The sequence below is a fragment of the Acartia tonsa genome, chromosome 11, assembly GCF_053477335.1.
Source record: "Acartia tonsa isolate MP-2025a chromosome 11, ASM5347733v1, whole genome shotgun sequence".
In the NCBI taxonomy this organism is placed as follows: Eukaryota; Metazoa; Arthropoda; class Copepoda; order Calanoida; family Acartiidae; genus Acartia; species Acartia tonsa.
In genome coordinates, this window is record NC_137270.1 from 21,992,639 (window position 1) to 22,016,222 (window position 23,584).

At 33.8% G+C, this 23,584-nt stretch overlaps 2 protein-coding genes across 2 annotated transcripts in view; one reads left to right on the plus strand and one right to left on the minus strand.

Moving 5' to 3' along the window:
• Positions 1 to 850: 850 nt before the first annotated feature.
• Positions 851 to 23,584, plus strand: part of LOC145331190 (uncharacterized) — a 152,277-nt gene continuing 129,543 nt past the window's right edge. The window contains exons 1-2 of the mRNA XM_080175812.1: positions 851 to 898; positions 23,284 to 23,373. Of these exons, the coding sequence (XP_080031938.1) occupies positions 23,295 to 23,373 (79 nt within the window). The 5' untranslated portion in view covers positions 851 to 898; positions 23,284 to 23,294. The remainder of the gene's footprint in view (positions 899 to 23,283; positions 23,374 to 23,584) is intronic.
• On the minus strand, positions 7,218 to 13,663 carry LOC145331189 (uncharacterized). The gene is made up of 2 exons (XM_080175810.1): positions 13,413 to 13,663; positions 7,218 to 13,111 (listed from the first exon to the last, which is right to left on the minus strand). The coding sequence occupies exon 2, from the start codon at positions 12,831 to 12,833 to the stop codon at positions 7,218 to 7,220; it is 5,616 nt and encodes a 1,871-aa protein (XP_080031936.1). The 5' UTR covers positions 12,834 to 13,111; positions 13,413 to 13,663.

Below are 23,584 nucleotides of genomic sequence, written 5' to 3' on the forward strand. Positions count from 1 at the left end.
CTTTCAGGCTTTTTATTTTTAGGTTAAAATCTTTAGATGGTTTTAGTATTTTTGCCTTCCCTCTTTTTCTAAGGAATATAACTTTGATATTTACATATTTATTTTCTATCTATTTTAGGAGATAAAGATGTAAAAGTGATGCGCCTAACAGATTTTAATTTTCCTGGATATGCCCAACCGCATAATCCTTGTCTTTTTGTCCCTCAAAATTCCTTATATTACTTTTGTTTTTGGAAAACGACATTGTCAGTCAGTGCGTAACTGGGTTTGAGCATCTGTTGCTTTATGTTGTACTTTTTTTGCCACAAGAAAGGACTCATAGTACCCCTGTGACACCGCGTCATAACTAAAGACGGTTATAGTGTTTTATAATGCGTTTTATAATGTTTTATAATGCATGAGTAGTGGTAATGCTTCGGCCCAAAACAAGAATCATTCTATCTACAGTTGTTATATCAACATAATTTCCATATAGATATGTTGTCATTAGTTTAGCGTTATGTAATGTATCAACAATGATCACTTTTATATATAAATGATAATTACCTGCATAATTTTATTTAATTTTGACAAATGTCACCTTAGGGGTGTACCATAATTCGTCATCCTTTGGCATATAGGAGTAAAGTAGGATGATGTCATCAACCCCCCCCCCCACCTTATTATTAAAATTTGGGTTGAACTTCATTCACTTTTTTCATTCTCTCAAGGGTTTACCCCCCTACCCCCTGTTGAAACCCCTATACAAGCCACTGCTTTAGTTGTTTATACCTCTGTTAAAAAGCACATGTAATTCTTGATGATTATATGTGTTTTAAATACTATTATTTTTTTTCATATAATTATATCTTTTAGGTCTAGTAACATGATGAGAATATTTTCCATTCTGGATCGTAAAGTAAGTTTTTATTAGCCCAGCTAGTGCTTATCTATAATTAGTGTCTGTCCTATGTCGAAACAGAATTTCAATAATAGGTATGTCATTGATCAAGCTCTTCAGAGTGCCTATAAAAAAGGGAAAAGTATAAAAAAAATTTTGGTTGAAAATGACGTCATATTAGAACAATGGACTATTTTAATATGACGTAATTAGGGTTACTTCGGCTATAAGTTTTTGAATATATTTCCTTTTATATAGGCACTATAAAACGCTTCATCATTGATTCATTTTCGCGTTTTTTTTATAACTATTTATATAAATATTGTACTTTTATTATCGAATTTGTTAAAAATTATAAAATACACTTTTTTAATATTTTTACTTTTATATACACTTTTTCAATATACTTTTAAAAATATTTTTTGAAAGGCTTAGTGGTTAGATTATGAAAGTTATGTTGGTCTAAAATACTTTAAGCATGGTTGATAACATCCATCAAATAAAAAATAGATTTTTAATAATAATAGTCAATATGTACGTTTTTAAAAGACATATTAGAAGCTTCATTGAAAGGAGTACCATAACAGTCCAGCGATTAGAAAGACCCTTTGATTTAAATTTTAATGGTTTTATGCTATTTTTCGTAACTTTTTTACTACTTGGAATAGAATGCACCTAGATGCAAGATCCTAGATGACATTAAAAAGTAATAAAACCTTTATAATAAATATTAGACTTAAATGAATATTCTTAAGTTCTGAGTCATAATCATATATATATATATATACTCTATAGTTCACTTTTTCTGACCGTCAGTCTGTCATTTTAAACTTTTTTTCTAAAATATTGGCTTACTCTACCATACTTGATAAAATATTGGCATACTCTGCTTTACTTGATAAAATATTGGCATACTCTGCTTTACTTGATAAAATATTGGCATGCTATGTTTTACTTGTGGGAATATTGGCATACTCTGCTTTACTTGACAAAATATTGGCACACTCTGTTTAACTTGTTGTTTTTGGCACACTCTGCTTGACTTGATCCCTTCAATTATGTTAGGCCCAGAAAAGTATATAAAATTAAATGTGAATCCTAGTAAAAACTTTTTTAAATTCTAAAATATGAATTAATGAAGACCTAAAATTTATTCAATAACCAGCTAAAATTTATCTAAAATGCATAACAATTTTGTTTTATGTTTTTGGAAAATTTCTCAGAACAAAATTTTAGTTTGGAAATGTAAATTTTGTTTTCAAACTCGAATATATCATTTGATATACTTTTTTGATGATTTAGATATAATATTTTACATTAGGATGGAAAAAAAACATGGATATATGTACATATAAATAACAGAAACAAAATATTAAACACAGAAAAACAATAGTAAATGATAACACAGATTTATTGTAACCAATCGTGTAGTATAACTTGAAATATTGAGTTTAAGTGGCATATAATCAGGGATTTATTTGACAGCGGTTTCCCTCAAAGTTCCTAGTCCATCACTGATTTCCTCGATATTAGACAAAATAATGCCACGTCTTCCGGTCATACGCCGTCATGCGTCAGGTTGGAAATTTCAGATCTCAGTTTTCGCTATTTGATTTACTATTTTTCTCTATAAGATAAAAGCGATGCTTGCAAGATTATTTAGTTCGCTATAATATAAAGAATTTTTTTTTTCAAATCGCAAAATCTGGAATCTGAAATTTGCATCACCCTTCCAACCTGAAGCATTTCTTAATGAAAGGGAAAGTGGGGAACAAGGACATCCAAGGGGGGGGGGATAAAGTGGTGATTACCCCCACTCCCCAAACGATTTTTTGGGTGAGGAGGCACCCCCAACCATTGAGGAGGGTGTATTCACCCCCCAAACAATTTTTTTTGGGGGGGAAATATCCCCCCAAAGTAAATAATCCCTTACAAAAAAAATTTTGGCGTGCTTCACGCGCAGTTTTACTACTAAATATTTCATAATTTAGGTAGGTACTTTTTTACATTATTAAATTACCCCCCCCCCCCAAAAAAAAAAAAAAAAATTTACCCTTGCCAACTGATTTCAGGGGGATAAATAACCACCCAAGCAAATTTGACCCCCGGGGTAAAAATTTTTAGGGCCATTTTACACCCCCTCCCCCCCCCCCTCACCCAAATAAAAAAGCTTGAACGCCCCTGGTGGGGAAGAGAATAAGGGATGGGGTAGAACCGGTTATCATAATGTTTTATTTTCTCGACTTTGAGTTAAACTCAATCGATTTCCTTTGCCCTTACCTTTTAATTCAAAATAAGGGTAGTCCCTTCTAGTTAGGGTCCCCGAGGGTTTGGCAATATTTAAAAAATAACGACCATCCCCTTTTATCACTACATTTCAGTGCTCGATGGACATTATGATGAACAAAATTAGCCCTTGTGTAGAATGTATTGCAATGTTGGGTAGAATTGGACTCCACTAGTAACACAAAATTAAGCATCAAGTCTTTTTTGAACCAAGAAATGGGGAAAAAAGTTATTTATTACATTATATTATAGACAACTTTTTGAGGATATTGAAATGAAAAATTATAAGATTAAAAGATTAAAAGTAGCTTTGTTAGCCATGAGGGGCCTACAAAGACCTTATTTGAAGAAGCTGTGCTTTTAAAGTTGTATGATCCAGTATTACTTTTTAATATTTGAATTCATAAAGATTAATGAATTATAAAAAAAAGTCTAACAATAGGTAAAATAATTTCTCAAAATTAATTGTTATTTTCATTAAATATTATATAGCTTTCTAACCTAGTAAAGTGTAATAACCATTAATACTAAAACTATTTGCCTTAATTAATTATATTACTAATGAATTTTATTGTTACGTATATATTATGCATAGATTTCTGATTATTTTCTGATTTGAAATATGGAAGGCCTGGCTCGAGGACCTTTTTATTTGGGTTGCGTGAAAAATTTAAATAATAAAATATTGGTGGTAGGGTATTCTTTATATCATAGAGGTAAGGAAGTTCAAGCTTTTTTTTATTTAAGGGGGGTAGAAATTAAAAGTGTAGGGAGTGCAATAAATATATTGTGGGAGGGGGGAGTAATCACTCCTATACCCCCCCCCCCCTTGGACGTCCCTAGCCTGACTTTCCCTTTTTATTTCCAATTAATTTCCCACCTCCCTGGTGGTAAAAGGAAGGGTGAGAGGAGAAGTGGAATCGAAACCCCTAAAAAAAAGAGATGGATTTAGACTTATTTTTTTGACGTTACACATGGCACTTTCAATATCTCCATGAAAAATGCGAGTTTCTATGCCTTATTTTGAAATTAAATTGTATAATTATTTAAAAGTTGAACCAATCAATACTCTAACTGTCTTTCTTACATAAGTTATTAATAATGGAACCACATACCAAAAGTAATTGGTAATATTCTTTAATTTTTATTTAATGATTATGGTTAGTTCATTTAATTCTTATAAAACTTTTTAAGGGAATAAATTACATTTAATGAAAAAACCTTTTTTTTTCATTAAATGAAATTACTTAATACTTTTCTATATATTTCCTTTTAATTTTATTTCAAACATATCTATAATTTAGTTTTACGCCTTTAATATACCTTTATCTTAATCAATTTTCAACCAACTAATAAAATCAACTTGTATGGAACAAATTTAATTCTATAGTATGAATTCTAATGATGCACAAGGAAAGCTTTACTGAGGAAACACCCTTAAGATAAGTGCCTGCGAGAGAGCATTATTGAGTAATGATTATTCTATATATTAATACCTTCATACCCTTCTTAAAATTGTGTGCGTACATTATGAGGTTTGGCCGCTAGTAGCGCTTAAAGTTCATTTAGAGATAATCGTCTACAGGAACATTTTACTATGAACTGTTACTATTCTGTAGTATTTACATACCTACATAACTATATGGCTTTATATGTCTTGTTATAATGTTTTCTTTTCATAATTCTTCACAGACAGTGAGTAATTGTTTCTTTTGACTCAAATTAAAGTTGCCTTTTCATGTTTGAAACAATAGAAAAACCTAATGATGATAATTTATAATAAAACAAGGATGACAACATCCACAATTGCTTCACAATAAACAAAAAGTAGACAACCGAACGTTAACAAATGTAGAGGGGGAAAAAAGTAAATATCTGAGGGTTTTAACAAATATATATGTTTATTATGTTGTAATAATATGCTGCAATTGTATAAGAATTATGTTTAAAAATCCAAATGTTTAAATGGACCTATAATAATATAACAACTCAATGACAAGAGAATTAAGTACGGACGGACAAACCATAAATATAGTAAATTTAGAAAAGCTTTGTGCATTATGAAACATGTTATATAAACATAAATCTATTTATATACATATGTGTGGCTGTACTTTTTAAGTTTTAAATAAAGAGATTGTATTATAAAAAGTGTTTAAAAATGACAACTATAATAAATGTTTTGTGGAATCAAACAGCATAACCAAAATATTGAAAATTCTAATTTTATTAAAAAGTATAAATGTCTCAACCATGACACTTTGGTTGAGCTTGGACTTCCGAATTAGCGGGAAGTTCACGAGATCAGTTGGCGAACATACAAAACCCCCAATACCAGGAACCATCAAGATTCAACAGCAGGTTTGAATATAGATTTATTGATGAAATTATTTCAAAAGACCTGAAATTACAAGATCAATTAATAAACAGAATAAAATATTATTCGTTATCTTAAAACTTTGAGCACTAAAAAAAATCTTTTTCTTTTCTTATGGTTAAAGAATCTTTGGAAACTTTGGCTTTAAAGGAAAATTATTTGGTTTAATAAATCATTGTTAAATGCAACAATAAGGCACATAAAAATTACTAAAACATATATTAATCATAATTAAGTTTCATGCTTAGCTGGCTAAAGCCTTTTTTTAAAACTACATATAATCGTCCTATACACCATACTTCTTAATTAAATTAACAAATTCTACCTGAAGCTCTTATGGTTTCAAATCCCTGATATACTAGGGTAGTTCACACTCAATGAGACCAATGATAGGCCCAATTTTGTTCTCCGCAATCTTCACACTCTCATATCTCATTCAAAAGTAAGAACGTGCGCATCAAAAATAAACAAACACTATATGCCGCGCCACATTTTGAAAGGAAAGCCCTAAAAGACGACATTTGCGCTTTGTTTTTGGTTTAATGATAAGGAATTTAATTTCGAACTTGATAAACACAAAGCTTCCTCGAAAAGAGGTTGAGACACACCCCCCGTTTGAAAGTCAAATTAACTTCCTTAACGAGATTCAAGGTTTTTTTCGCGCTGAGCACTAGCAACATTTCTCACTAAACTCAACTCACCATAATCACATGAGAATGGCCACATCCCGAAAACGTGACAATTTTGCTCCTAACTAAATGAAACCCCGTGAAATGCATACACAATATTATACTCCTCACTAGGACTCATAATACCTCACATTTTAGGATAGAAGGATGGGGATTGGTTTGTACCATACAACATTCCATGCACATGACAATCACAAAATCACATACACAATCCTAAAATAGATAATCCTATTAATCATGATGTTGTAAATATAACAACTATACTAATTAATAATCATTTCATAATCAATAGGCAATAAATCATTATTAATAAATCAATAAGTACCTACGAAATCAGGTTGAAATGTAAATGTAAACAATAATGTAAAAATAAAACGAAATAAATCTTAGACAAGAAAATTAAGATTTATAGGTACTTAAAACTAAATTTGTTAAGCATCAAAAAGAGTAGTAAGAAAAAATTTTTCAAAATCCTTGGGCAGAAAGTTTTTCAAACCTAATGAATAAGAACTGTAATATCTTAATCAACAATAAAACTTTTTAATACTTAAAGAATAGCAAAATATTAATATCTTCGTTAGAGTTTTCATTGAAATTATGAAAAAAATACCAATTTTTCTTTGTAAAAAAAAACTTTAAATATGAATTTTCAATCATTCCTTGATCTGAATAAAAATGTTTTACTTGATTGAAATTCATATATAATTTAAAAAAATCTGCTAAAAAATACTTGATTTTTTCATAGAATAAATATCGAATCACGCAACCTCGACACATTTATTCTTTTTTGTTAAACTTTTCAGGTAAGTTTTAAAATGAATTGAACTTTTGAAAAGAAATTAAACTCAATAAAATTAATTTTGAGCATATGAAATAGAAGAATATTTAATCGCATTTCATTTGATTCTTATTTTAGGCATAAAAATAGGCATATGAAAAATGTGGCTTTTTTACTAAAAAAATCTCAATTGCCATAAAATAAGAATCAATTATTAATCATAATTTTTAACAACTGCCTGACTGATACAGCATGTTCTTCTAGGGGAGATTTATCCGTCAGTCTGAACAAGACTCTTGCCGTCTTTCTTCCATCCTCAATTCTCGTCACTCGGCCCATCCTCAAACATCTCATCAGCGGATTGGTACTCGTAACCAGAACTACATCTCCATCAGCTAGTGGCTCTGCCATCTCATCCTTCCACTTGGACATCCGTAATATCTTCGGTAGGATCTCCTGGCGGTAGGCAGTCCAAAACTGGGCAGATAAATCTTCCAACAACTTCAACCTGGAGGAAATTTGGTCCTCCGGTTTCATCGCCACATTGCACAACGGCTGGCGGTCAACATTTCCCAGCAGCTGGCCAGGGGTAATTAGCCGCCAATTCTCCACGTCGTTCGCAGCTTCAATCGTCAGTGGTCTGCTATTCATAATTTTACTGACCTCCGCCAACAGCACCAGGAGCTCGTTGAAATTAACAGAACTATTCACCAACTTCTTGGACAGCAATCTCTTGGTTAATCCCACCATTTTCTCAGCCTGCCCAATATAATGGTGGGCTCGGGCCGGGATCTGAGACCAAGAAAACTCTACCTGGCTGCCCAACCTCTGCTCTAAAACCTTGCGAGCACCGGATAATTGTGTGCCCATGTCGCTTACTATGATCTTCGGCAAACAATGAACAGCTTCCAACTTGCGCAGGGACAACAGGATACTGCTGGTATCATACTTTTCCAAGGCATCTAACCACAACGCCCCTGAGAATCTGCAGACCACCACGAACACCCACACCTTCTTCGTTGCTGTCTGACTCCTCGTTTTGGCGGCAGCTCTCCTCGTAACCAGCGGACCCATCAGGTCGACTTGCACAGCTTCAAAAGGCCTGCTCGGGACCAACTTGTCAGGTAACACCTCCTTCATGGTAGCACGACATTCCTTAGCCCTCTCAACACTGCAGGGCCAACATTTCTTCACTTCCATGATGGCCAACCTCCTTGCCTTCACAATCCAGCACCAACGGCGGCTCTCAGCTAAAGTTCCACGGACACCAGAGTGAAGCTCAACATGCGCTTCTCTCATAAAAACAGCAGCTAACCAATTACCAGGCTCCAAAATTATTAAACCTGGCATGTCTTCAAATATCATTTTACGGCCACCAGTAATGGCGTCAATGACTGGCTGTCCACGACCAACCATCTTAAGAATCCTCATCTCCCTGGTCACATACTTTCCACCGGGACCAACGACAGGCCAGGTCAATGATACTTTATGCACTAATGGATTTAATGACGCATAATTGCCTTTAGCGTCATTTATCCACTCATCCTCTTGGCTTCGTGACACAATGAAAAATTCCGCCGCCGCCATAAAATTGTACAAAGACGGCTTGTACACAGAATCTGCGGCTGCTACATGACTACCAGCGGCTGTAGCCTTACCTTCTTGTCTGCTCTTTAGCTTCTTCAACCAGGTGTTCGCAACTTGCAGGACAGCTGCCATAATACGTTTGGCCTGTCCAAATGATCTCCTGTGCTTAAACCTAAAGACATCTTCAGCGGCTTCTCCGGCAACTTTCATTGAACATAACTTAACCATTTTGGTATTCAACTCCTCTGGGGGTAAAACCTGCTTGACTTCTTCGGCAGTTTTCACCGGCCACGCACTTTCATCCTGGCGCAACCATTCTGGGCCCAATCTGTACCTGGAACCTGGTCCCAAATCTGATACTTTGCAGGTGCTTCTGGTGCCCAAATCTGCAACGTTTTGCGTCCCCGGGACCCACCTCCAGTCATCCTTGTTGGTCGCAGATTGAATTTCTCCAATACGATGAGAATTAAATGTGTTCAACATAGCACTGTTGGAAACTATTTGTGATAAAACACACGATGAATCAGTAAAATACATCACTCTGATAATATCAAAGGGCAGGGCATCTCTGACGGACTTTGCCAACCTTGTGGACATCTGGCACCCCATCAACTCAAGGCGTGGAATTGACTCACACTTGACCGGCGCAACTCTTGACTTGGTGGCTAGCAGAAACGTTTCAAATCCTTGTCTAGTTGGCCACCTCAAATATGCATTACTTGCATAAGCCTCTGATGACCCATCCGAAAACATCATCAAGGATGGAAGGCCAGTTGGTTCATCCGGAACCACACAACGGTCAAACTCCAATTTAGCGACCTCAGCTCTGTCCTCCAGCGACTGAACAAGTTCATCCCGTAGACTTTTTGGAATGAAATCTTGCCAGCCCAAATTCAGCAAACAGGTTTTCCGCAGGACAAGTTTAATTCTCAACAGAATAGGGCTGCAAAGCCCGATCGGGTCGAAGGTTTGGGCGGCGAACCTATGGACCATCTTCTTTGTCAGATTCTCGTCCAAGGCGTCCTGGAGGTTGTACAAATCAGCATCCTCTTTCACCTTCCTTCCCTTGACTTTACCATCTTGGTTGACTCTTGTGGCGATGGACAACACATCGGTGGCTGGCTTCCATATCAGCCCGAGAACCTTGGTATGCTGGCAATCATCTCCAGAATAAATGACTTGTTTGAAGGAAAAACTACCTTTACCGATAATCCTGTCGGCCTCTTTCATCATCTCCTTAGCTTCTGGCTTCGATCCTGCTCCCGAAATAACGTCATCTATGAAGCTGTGCTTCTCAAGCTTGACTGCAACTGGAATCTGAGGTAACTTGAATTCCTCATCAGGGTAGGTAGGTATTTGTGGCTCCTTCCATAATTCAGGTTTGGCAACAATTTCACTACCATTTATTTGTCCCTCTCCATACATCTCCTTGACCTCTGCTTCACTCTTTCCGCCGAACAGGCGGGACGTCAACTTCAGGGCTGTAACTGCCAAATTTCCCGCAGCTAACTCGCCGAAATTTACAACTTTGGTCAGGTAAATTTCAAGTGGACCATCTGGCGTCGGGGAAAATAAAACTCTCTTCATCTGGCTGTCGAACTCTGTGGCCAGGATGGAGTTATAAAACTTGGAGATATCCGCGGTTATACCAACCTTGTAACCGCGGAAAAGCATCAAATGATAAAAAATCTTCTGCATTGGCGGCGGGCCTCCCAGCATTATGTTATTAAAACTGGTACCCTTGAACGTCAGAGAACTATTTGCACACAATCGCATGGGTGTGGAACTTGAATCCTCCTTGAAAGCAACCACTATTGATGAACAAGACTTAGGTCCTTCATACTGCAACTCTTCAGGCGTGGCTTTTTGGAAAACGCCTCTTCTTATGGCGTCGTTGAATACCTCCACATACATTCCATAGGTACCTTCCTTGACCATCCTGGCACGATCCTTTTCAGCAATTTTGCGGGCTAAACTTTCATTGTAGGGTAAAGTGTGAGGATCTTCAATATAAGCATATTGACCTGTCCACTTGTTGGACTGCAAGTCTAGGGTTAAACCTGCCTCAATTATCCTCTGCCTCTCACGCTGGTCCCAGGTAGTGCCGTCGGCCATAGCCTTGCACTCTTGGCAAGCAGTACATCCTGGACAAAGTGCCTGCGGCTGTATACCAAACGATTCAGACGTCAGAAAGTCTGGCAAAGTGCCTCCACTGACACTGACAGCCTTATAAGCTGACTTTTGATCTCCAGCTCCACCATCAGCACTCGTACAGATAAAACCACTACCAAAAATGGTTCGCCACAACATAGACTGGCCCACTTTCTGGTAGGTTGAAGGAAACACGTCAGGATGTGTATTTCCAATGATGATATCTAAGCCTCCACTAATATATGTAAACCTTTCTGGCGGCATTTTAAATATCTCGGCGGCAGTTTCGGGGTGGACCGAGCGCATCTCGTTGGCCCCGCCGAGGGTAGGCATGACAGCTGCCTCAAACTCCCTCAGATTGCCGTCCCTATCCTTCAGATAAAACACAACATTGCGGCAGGAAGACTCACTGCCATCAGCTACAGAAATAGTTGTATATCTGCCAGTAGATTTCAGCTTCAACTTGTTGGATAACTTCTCAGACACAAGTGGCAAATTTGCCCCGGAGTCAAACATAACCGTGGCATGGCAGGTGCCGCCGCCAGGTGCTACAACAGGAACTAACTGAAGTAAGAAGGTACAGGGGCTGGGTGCAGAACTTGACTTGTAGACTGTATTCACACCAGCACTAGCCTCATGGAGTAACCTGGAATGGTATCTGTCGCAATTATTAGTACCACAAACACCAAGCTTCTCAGATTTATTACACTTGTCAGCAGTATGGCCGTCGCACAAGCAGAGTTCACATAACTTCTTCTGCTGGACAATTTTCTTTCGGTCAACCACATCCATCTTCTTAAACGTGAGGCAACGGAAAATCGGGTGTTTCTCCTTGCAGCTCTCCACAGGACATGCACTGTTCCACTTGGAAGCCTTGCCCTTTCCAGCCTTTCCATTCTTATCGTCGCTGCGGCCAGATACTTGCGCGGCGGCAGCTCTATCACGATTTCTCTTGCCGGCGCCACTATCATAGGACATATCACCGGCCAACATGGCACCTCTGGTCCTCTCCAGCAGTTCAACAATCTTCGGGATGTTTGGTTGGTTCATGCTACCAAGCTCCATCATAATTTTATCCCTCAAATTTTCAGGGCACTTGTCTTTAAAAATATGAATGAGAGTTAGGTGGTTGTAATCCTTAGCTGCAGAACCAACGATGGCTTCTACCTCCTGCATCATGCTCTTGAAGGTAGCAATTGCGCTAACCACGTCCACAGGTTTATCCACAGGTTTCATCTTGTTCAACTTAGTTAAAATCCTCATGAACCGGCGAGTGTTTGATAAAAACATCTGGTCAAGAAACGCCCATTGTTCATTGTGATCTCTAATCGCTGACACTTGCTTGCGTAGTTCCGGGTTGGTTATCACCTTCTCCATACACAACATCAGACTTAACCTCTGGTCAGCAAATCCATAACCAGAGCATAGATCCTTAAAGACCTGTTTAAAGTTTGGGTAATCCGTGTCAGTACCGTCGAACGACGGCAACAAACTGTTGTCCCAGCGCCCATACTGCGGGTTGGAACTCCGAATATCCACAGCAGACATACTTCTGGAGAGCATGGCAGGTGTCCCACTCTCATCCAGATTAGATGAACGACGTTCCATCTCTCTAAGCCTTCGGTACATATCACGTACTTCTTGGCGCAACTCCACGGAAATTTTAAGCACTCCCATGTCCATCTTCACCTTCTCAATGACATCAAGGTTCCTGGCGACAGTGCTTGACCTCGCGTCATCTGAATCATTGTCAAGCCAGTACAGAATTTTTGTACACTGCTCCAACGACGCATAAACTTTATCTGCAACAGTTTTTTGCTCACTAGCTTCATCCAAATCACGCTTAAACTCGCGCAGCTCACTAGTCTCCACGGCAGGTTTTAGACTTTTTATTAGGTCAGATTGGTCCTTGACCTCACTAAAAATGTCACGAATTGATTTTACATTCACATTTTCACATGAACTAAAACTTTGGCAGGCTTTTAGATTGTCATAAAACAATTTTAACTGTTCATCAAAAACTTCTAGCCTTTCACTGCCAATAGCGATTGCTCGCTCAATTTTCTGCTTTTTGGTTAGTGGCATATTGATTCACTAGGTACTTATTTCACAGAAAAATTGTCACAGTTTATTGCATCAATAATTCACTAGATGCTATTGATCTCTTGATGAATGCTAACGCCTATTCATCAGATATTTTGAAATTGTCTCAACCATGACACTTTGGTTGAGCTTGGACTTCCGAATTAGCGGGAAGTTCACGAGATCAGTTGGCGAACATACAAAACCCCCAATACCAGGAACCATCAAGATTCAACAGCAGGTTTGAATATAGATTTATTGATGAAATTATTTCAAAAGACCTGAAATTACAAGATCAATTAATAAACAGAATAAAATATTATTCGTTATCTTAAAACTTTGAGCACTAAAAAAAATCTTTTTCTTTTCTTATGGTTAAAGAATCTTTGGAAACTTTGGCTTTAAAGGAAAATTATTTGGTTTAATAAATCATTGTTAAATGCAACAATAAGGCACATAAAAATTACTAAAACATATATTAATCATAATTAAGTTTCATGCTTAGCTGGCTAAAGCCTTTTTTTAAAACTACATATAATCGTCCTATACACCATACTTCTTAATTAAATTAACAAATTCTACCTGAAGCTCTTATGGTTTCAAATCCCTGATATACTAGGGTAGTTCACACTCAATGAGACCAATGATAGGCCCAATTTTGTTCTCCGCAATCTTCACACTCTCATATCTCATTCAAAAGTAAGAACGTGCGCATCAAAAATAAACAAACACTATATGCCGCGCCACATTTTGAAAGGAAAGCCCTAAAAGACGACATTTGCGCTTTGTTTTTGGTTTAATGATAAGGAATTTAATTTCGAACTTGATAAACACAAAGCTTCCTCGAAAAGAGGTTGAGACAATAAAAAAGTATTCTTTTTTTCATAATATTAAAGTTTCGATAACTACAGAACTGACTGAGTTCTCCCTGTTAGGGAAGCTTCAGTTAGGTCCCGGGGTGGTTTATTTTAGATTTGAGCCTTGGGATTGTTTTAAGCTATATATCTGCCCATTTAAAGACAGAGTCCCTAGAGGCTGTGGTGCAACCGCTAGTGTCAAGATAAAGAATCAAATAAACATATACTGTTTTTCTTATTTTTTAAATCATATGTAACATCTAATATTCCCAGTATTTTAACAGATCTTATTGGGCAATCATACCCGCAATTGTAGCCTAACAGAAGAAAGAAAATCCCTAAAAAAGAGATAGATAATCCCTGATTTTTATGACGTCACTTGGATATTTTTTTTACACAATTTGGTCTTTGTCCTTGAATGTCCAAAAACTCATATATTCAAACACAAGTATAAAATACTAATTTGAAACACTTTAATAAACAAAAATAAACCAGACAGTCCTTTTGATATTTATTTTTAAATATTTCGTGCTGATAACTATTACAGATAGGCTTATGGTTAGTTTATGAGGTGAAATATAACTTAGTTTTTCCTAATGCAGCTAAAATAATGGTAGCTACTAGAGTTATTTTAGAACAAATGGTGGTGCAATATTTTTAAAGAAAACATCTAATAATTTTTTTTTGACATTACACAAGGACATTCAAGATTTTTGTTGGAGGAGTTGAATTAAGAGATTGGTTGGTACTATCCTAATTTCTTTCCCTTTTGATACAAAAGAAAACCTACCAACCCTTTAATAAAAAAAGTCACAATTGTTCTACTACATCGTAGCGGACAGATAAAGAGTCACATGCGTCCCAAGCGTTTGGACATGTGAAAGAAAGTTTAAATTTTTATGTAAAAAAATGTTCCTTTCTTTATGTAGTATTTTGAAAACACCTGTCTAGCGAATTCTAATATCTTTAATTATTTTATTTTACTGCTATACCTCATAAAAAATTAAATAAATACATTAGGTTTTACAATACTTTATTAGTAATAAAATAAATTATTATTTAGCAGGAAAGACAGAAAAATTTGAAATAGAACTCCTACTCTATATCAACAATATGTCCGACTAATGGATATAAAATACGTGAATAAACTGACAGGGAAAAATTTGTTGTCAATTTTGCTGGCTATATTGACCTCATTTATTGGTCAGTTCGCTTATCCATTAGGAGGGAAGAAGATGGGTAAAAGGGGTAAATTGGTGATATCGTTATAAAAGCCCGCTGCTAGTACCACTTTTTTCAGTACATGAAAATATGGGACAACATCCATACGATAATATATCAACAGTCAACTAACCTAAAATAATAGTGAAGCTGTCTTATAACCTGGCTAAGTCTGTCCTACGAAGGCGTAGCAGAATTGACAGCAGTTTTCTGGTGCTATGACACAATGTACCCGCGTGGGCACTGATAATTCTTCCTAGAGTTGGGCCGGATATCCGGTTTATCCGGATATTCGATCATTTTTAATATCCAGTTATCCGGTAATTTGCCTGATACTGGATATCTGGCATTAAATCAGCCGGTTATCTGGAATCCGGCCAAACAAAAATTCCGGCCCAACCCTAATCCTTATCCATCTAAATTTATTGAAAATATAAGGGGAAGGGGTAAATATTCGTTTGTTTGTTTAATACTTTAAGTCAAATCGGGTTTGGTTGAATTTGGTAATGGATAGCCCCGCAGGGTTAAGCATAAAAAGCAAAACTTCCGGCCTCTTGCAATCTATTACAAATTTTCTTGTTTATGAACAGATTTTAAAAGCTATAAGCATACGGTGATTCATAAAAAATAACCATTTAATGAAGATATTACACGATTGATTTTTCAAACTATTTCTGTGTTTTTTTTCCATCGAAAATGTAAGTGTCATGGGCAAACAGCTGAAATTTATTTTTCAAAATGTTTATCCCATTTATTGCAATATTTCTATGGAAGGATTTACAAGAAAATGCTTTTTGCGTTTTTAAGAACTGGAACAGTAGATGTACTCTTGTCCCCAGGGATAACAGATAAAATAATAGTTATTTATCGCATCGTATTATAGACAGCTTTCTGTGGATATTAAAATGAAAAATTATAAGAAAAAATGGTGATGATAGCCCTGAGAGGCCGAAGGTCAGGGCTAGTAAAACTGGTGTTATTCTATCTTATTTTTTTGTCCGTTAAAAATTGCCTGCATGAATATGCAATATCTATATTCCTGATTATTTCCATATTTATATATTATTTAGTATTATGTTTATTTTTCATAGCAAAGAATTTCTAAAATAACTTTTAACGTATTAATGCCTTATTTTGTAAAAAAAAAAACACAAGTATAACAACATCCATAAAAGCGAAGCACAGAAACGGTAGGACAAACGGAAATTAACACTTGTATAGTGTCAGAACAGGATATTCAGAATATAAATGTATAAGAGTCGAAGTAAAATGAAAAACTGCTTGATACAGGATAATGTTTATGGACATACTTACATTTTTAGGACTTGCTTATAGAGTTGCTTCGCTTATAATATTGTACTTTGTTGTCTTAGGAATCATTATATCAAAAGTCAGATCAATCGGATAATTAAATCAAATAAAAATATGTTGTTAAAAAAGTAAAGTAATCAACATGTTTAAAATGGACATTCTGGTAATGATTATAGCGTTGCTACGCTTTCTGAATCGTACCCAACTACTACAGGAATCACCATGCAAAGTTTAAAATCGATAGGACAATTCTAACATACTATATTAACGGTAAAAGCTATCCGTTCCGGACGGACGGACCTACCCTTATTATAGAAAAGCTTTTCTTTTAAAAACGGCACTAGCTTTCATAAGAACATATGTAAGCTAATGTCACATTTTATGCTTGACATTAAAATTTCAGTTCATATAATTGCATATTCTAATCGATTACATTTTATGATTGTTATCATCCTTGTTAATTTTGCATACATTATACTGTCATATGTGTTTTTTCTTTCTTTATGAAAATAAATGTACAGATAAAAGAGTATGCTGAAAACATGAAAGTGAAATGCAATGTAATGGGATTTAACCAGGTATCTTAGAGGATAAATTAATATACAGGGTGTCCCTCATAAACTGTTTTTTTTTAAATGCTTATTACTCCCTTAATATTTGAGCTATCTTAGTAAAATAAAAAGTATTTGGCAGCCTACTACTGACCATTTTATGGAGTAATGATGAAAAATCCACAAAATAAACAGAAAAAAATCTAAGAGGTATTACATAAGAGGTTCATTTTATTGAATATAGACTAACCCACAAGAAAATATTTGCTTTGATAACTTTAAGATTAGTTAGGGTCCAAACAGCTGGTCGCTCAGACTTTCTAAGCACAAAAATAGAACAGACTTGACATAAAATACCAGAAATTCTCAATATTCAAGAATCTGAAGTGTAATATAAGTAAACAATATGTAAAAATAGGCATAATATTGATCTTCTTTGTTAATTTTTCATGAGAGCTCGCTTCAAATGCACACAAGAACCTGAAATATACCAGATATTTTAATTAGACTACAATGCCAGTTCTTATAATGTCTGGAGTAAGTCTTTGTGATCCACCGTTTGACCACCAGCTGCTTTTAAAGTTAACTAAGGCATATTTTTCTTGTGGATTAGTCTTATATTCACTAAAATCAGCATGTTATGTATTAACTTGTAGTTTTTTTTCTGTTAACTTTGCGGATTTTTCATCACTATATCATTAAATGGTCAGTAGTAGGCTTCCAAATACTTTTTATTTTACTAAGATAGCTCAAATATTAAGGGAGTAATAAGCGTTTCAAAAAAATCAGTTTACGAGGGACACCCTGTATATACCCAATGATGATAAACAAATTTATCCCATCTGTAATATAGTGGTTGACAATTTTGGATACTTCTAGTTTGTAACTGACCGATCACAACTAAATGATGAGAGTAATTTACAGCCCAATGCTCCCTTCCTCCCTGGCTCATATCATTTAATAACCAACATATTTTAGAATCACATAAAATAGTATTTTTTCAATTAGTTTAAAGAACTTCAGTCACGGATATTTAAGCAAGCATTATTAAACTAACTACAACCTTAAATAGTGGTAATATTTGTTTTAATCTTTCTGGTTATTAATTCTGAGAAACTCTGCAAAGTAGATTGTCTTATATTGTCTGAGATTGCGAAGGATGGGGAACTAAACTAGCCCTCCCCTCCCCCCCCCCACATTCTTCTTCACCATTTAATAAGGTTAATTGTTAAAATTTCATACCAAAATGATCTTGAGTTGAACTAAAGCATTTTGCCACTTTGTACAACTTATCTATTTCCTTTATTAAACTATGCACTTTTATTATTTTCTTTTGTTTAATTTTGTTTTAGATATAAGACATTAAAATCCATAAAAGTTATTTAGAATATCAGATTTGCAAATTTCACATATCCAAGTCATGCAATACATTAAGCTTTCTGGATAGAAAAAAACAAGTTAATAAATTATCATGTACAAATTTAATTTTATAAAAATATTTGCAATAAATTAATCTATATTATTACGTCGGATTAACCTAATTCTAAAAAAAACCCTAAAATTACATGTTTTTTTTTCCTGAGAATTCTCAATTTTCTTTCAAGAAAATTGCAATTTTATGATGAAATTTTTTTTCCTACGAATATTTTTGATTATTTTTCTCTAGACATAAAGTATTGGAGAAAAGTCATGGAGGATAGGGACTATACGCTGTTTATTACACTAGTGCCCTAAGTTTTTTAATAACTATTTCTAATTCGTTGGCCTAACAACTGTGGAAACTTTTATTGAATTGTGATTGGTCAGTTCATTAAGTTGAATGTTTAAACATTTCAAACATCAATTATAATCTACAGAGGGAGTTATCTTGTGTATCATAATAGGGTATGTACATTGTACATAAATTTACCAGCCATTGTCATAACCCTTTAAATCCCTGATAATAGGGAACACTGTATATACTTAATAGTATGACGTTTAAGATTAACTGCGTTGTGGAATAATATTTTAATAACGACTATTTTGTACTCAAAACTATAAGTGAAGGGGTATGGTAAGATAGAAAAAGCTCGTAAAACCATCCTTAGACTGAACACTAAACGTGATATATCCAAAAACCATCACGGGACCAAAGCAAAATCTAAAGCTACAAACAAATACCTCACTACTTTATGAAACTGGATTAGTTCATGAAATTTGTCAGGCGTTTTGAAAACTGATGATAGTGCTTAAAAAATGACGTCATACAATACAAATGACCAATACAAGGCAGTGCATATTCAAGTTGACCAATTGTAGGCCAGTATGACGTCATTTTTTTAGACACTATCATAAGTATTGGCGTTTTGGTAAATATCAACCGTTAAGAGTCCACATAACTAAAGATTCCTCTATGTTTTGATATATAATTACAAGAATCACTTTTGCAACCTTTTTAGGGCAAAATGTCAATGTTAGGTTATTGTTATACCCATGAGTAGTATACTGCAAGCAAATTTATTTATTAAACAAGGTGAATCCTATTGAAGTTTTGCAATATTATCATAAAATTTGATAATATTGGTTATGAAAGGAAAAATATAGGACGGTTATTTGGCACAAAAATAAAAACTTGTCGATAGTTTTTTCAACAGTAAAACAGTTTTAAGTATTTAATTATTATATTATTATTAAAAATCATATTAAAAGAATTATTGATAATAAGTAATGGCATATGAAATCTCATAACCAAAAAAAAAAAAAAGTTTGATATAAAAAAACTTGTATTAGATACACTGACCTTTATTCATTTTGCTTGAAAACTGGATATATTAAAATAGATTATCTAAAGAAAGATAAAAAAATATACTATTGATCAACTATTTAATAGATATGAAGCTGGATAGATAGACCTAAGGATAGCTAGATAAATAATAATAATGTAATCCGCTAACCTAAAGATGAATAGATAGATAATACTAATTTAATCTACTGGCCTAAAGATGAATAGATAGATAAAGATATTGTAATCTGCTGACCTAAAGATGAATAGATAGATAATACTAATTTAATCTACTGGCCTAAAGATAGATAGATAGATAATAATAATGTAATCTGCTGACCTAAAGATGAATAGATAGATAATAATAATGTAATCTACTGGCTTAAAGATAGATAGATACATAATGATAATGTAATCTGCTGGCCCAAATGTAGATAGATAGATAATGATAATGTAATCTGCTGGCCCAAATGTAGATAGATAGATAATGATAATGTAATCTGCTGACCTAAATGTAGATAGATAGATAATGATAATGTAATCTGTTGGCCCAAATGTAGATAGATAGATTATGATAATGCAAACTACTGACCTATAAACCTCAGGATTGACTATTAGAAAAAGTTGCAGACTTTTACTCAATTTTGGTTTACTTTTGCCAGTCTACATTCAATGTGAGGTAAAATTATTTATTTAAATAGCACAGCAATAATAAGCTTGCCTTTAACCCTATTATCATAGTATACAAAATTAAATTTAAGGCTCTTTCCTTTTATTTTAATAATTAAATTTATGCATTGAAAGAAATAAAAAATTAAAAGGAACCCTAAAAGAAACATAATATAAATTTTGAAAATCTTAGGTGTAAAGAATTTTTGTGATTTTTGCAATAACTGTACATTGTTACAATGTAATTTTTTTCCTTAGGTTTTATTGTTCATTCCTGTAAAATTTATACAAAAAATATAATAGTTATGTTTAGAAAAGTGAGCTAAAATTATTATATTTGTTACTTTGTGGGAAATAATGTTTTCTATTCGGTGTTTAACGTCCATGCAATATTCATGGATAACTTTCCTAAAATTCCAGAACCAGAGAAAAGTTTTCTGTCTTTTTAGTTGTTTTAATAATACTTTGGACACCCCTCCCCCAAACTCAATAGCTAGATGTGTGTGTTGATAGAAACACTTTAGCTAACAATTTTAAATATATTATTATGTCCATGTTAGGTTTAGGGATATTTTGCAGAGGAACTTCTGATAATCTACTTAATACATAAGGTTTAAAAGTTCTGCCACTACCTTTTACCGGCCCTTGGCAAATATCTGTCCACGCCACTGTTTGTAATCTGAGGTGGATTCTTTAAAAACTTTTGGCTCACTGCCTAGTAATTAATAATTTAGATAAAAAAGTTTTGTTTTAAGTAACAGTAATTTTTAGTTATCAAATACTTTGTTACCTTGTTTCTCATCTTGGATTATAAATAACCCTGTTTTATCAGAATGTATATCCTAGTCTTATAAAATGCATTCATAATTGCAAAGGACAATAAATTAATATTGACAAAGGGAAATTGATAATCTTGTACTGGGTAAAGAATGCATTGAAATATTATTTAACATTGCTTATTTTTATTTTTAATTTTTTTATTCTGAAAAATAGCGTAAGAAATTTGAAAACATAGAGTAGCTTTTGAAATTATCAAATCGCAGACGAAGAAAGTCCCTCAATGACGTCATAAAAATGAGGGATGAGGAGAAGAGGAGATGGAAAGAAAATCCCTATAAAGAGATGGATAATCCCTTGTTTTTATGACGTAACATGCTTTTTGAGGTCTTCTATCTAATTCTTCCTCGCATTATCATATATTTTAGTAATGTCAAAGATACATTAATCATCATATTTAAATCTCATTTGGGTTAAAAAGATAAATAAAAATTCAATTTACATTTTATCACTGATATGGCCCTGTGGGTACTTGAAAGTAGTAAAGGAGGTGTTTGTGTGTGTGGGGGGGGGGAGGTTGTAGAAGTAGTTAAACCTCTACTTTCCATTTTAGTATTAGAAAGAAGCAGTAATACAAAATACTTTTCAGGGGCTATTTTTCTTGAAAGCTTCACTGTAAAAGAGAATCATTACAGATCCTTTGATACAAACATACATTTAGACATCCTGTTTTTTATATAATAATAAACAAATATGAACAGAAGTAAATTCTTTATAAATTTTAATCAAACGTTTTGTTAATGTCAAACCTACAATAAATATAAAAAATATTTGGTGAGTAACCAATGATGAATAAATGGATATATAATATGCGTGGATATTATGTCAGAGGAAAAATTATCGTCAATTTAGTTTGCAAACATGGAACACGTTTATTGGCCAGTTCGTTCATTCAGAAAAAAGAGTTTAGATGGGATAAAAAGAAGATTGGAAAGGGGTTATCGTTACTTTATACCGCCGAGTGTTTCTCTTTATTTTAGAACATAAAAATTTAATGTAAGATCCAAGTAATAATATATCCATTGATAAAATCCAAAGTGTAATTATTATGGAAAAAAATATTTTGAGGAAAATAAAAAAAATATTTTATGATTGACATCTATTGGTTGACAAAAAAAATGAGTAAATATTTACATTTCATTGTTATAAAATATATATTTATTTTATTGAATTGGATTAAACAAAATTGACAGCAAGAAAGTGTTTTAGCTTTGAAAATAAAAATAAAAAATTTAGAAATCAAAATAGGTTTTATCGTATTTTCAATGATAATGTATGAATTAATGTGTGATTTTTTTCACGCTATAATTTATACATTTTTACTTAAAATAAGAAAAACACGGAAATAAGTTTCCAAATTATTCTGTCAATAAAATGATCATATGGCAAAAATTGCAACTTCTACCTTCTTCGTATCCGAAGGGAATAGAAAAAAACTTATTGGTATTTTAATAAAATTATATTTTTATAAAAAAAAATACATTTTTATGAAAGAATTGTCATAATAATAGATTATTTATATTAACAAACCCTTTGAACAATAGTACAATAGATTATTGATTTTTATAAATTTACTTCTTGTTTCACTTCGTGTTTTAGTGTTTTTTAATAACAAACCTACAAGTGGCTTCTCCACTAGCCTCGAAGAATGAAAATGAAATGAACTTTGTATTATTTTGCAGTATTTTAGATAAACATATTTGAATCATAATAGTAATAGATGGTTTATGTTAATATTCTTCTAAATTATTGGTGGCGGGTATACAGCCTCTACCAATAACGAAATTAATTCGGGGGGAAATCACGAAACCTTTACGTGTTTTTCAGCTGTCGTTGGGGGGTAACACATCGTAAAATTGACGACCTTTACATTTGCCCCCCAAATATTATTTTAGATTTATTTCCCTTATTGGTTATACCTTATTCCTTTCGGGTATATACCAACCAAATGACATAATTATTTTTTTTAAATTTAAAACATTTGTATTAGGTACTAGAATACTTATATCCTAAATATTGAAGACAACCAGAGAATTTATTAATGAACCCGTAGTCTTTGGTCCTAGTACTTGCCTGTTGTGGGACATTGCATTCCTTCACTTTTGATATCACACCTTTGGCACAGAAACAGCATATACAAATTTCAACATCTTTAATTATGCTACAGATTAAACCAGGGTTTGTAACCCTGACTTTTCGTGCAAGTAGATACGAATAAATTGTAACACCCCCTTATTTTATTTTAGGTATAGTTGTGATGCCGGGAGGGAGAAGGGGGTTGGTTGCGCCCCAAAATACGTTTCTGGAGAATATCATCAAACGCTGCAACCAACAACGTAAGTTATTGTTATTAGCGAAGCTATTCTTTAATTTCAAAAATCGGTTCTTCTGTCTGTATTTTAACATTTAGGGGAAATACATTTTTAAAGCTTCCATCAAGTATTTATACCTATTGTGTCTAATATATAAAGTTTTGCAAATATTTGCCATTTCTATCGGATTATAAAGTCATAATGCGTAATTAAATAGAAAATAGTTTATATACGT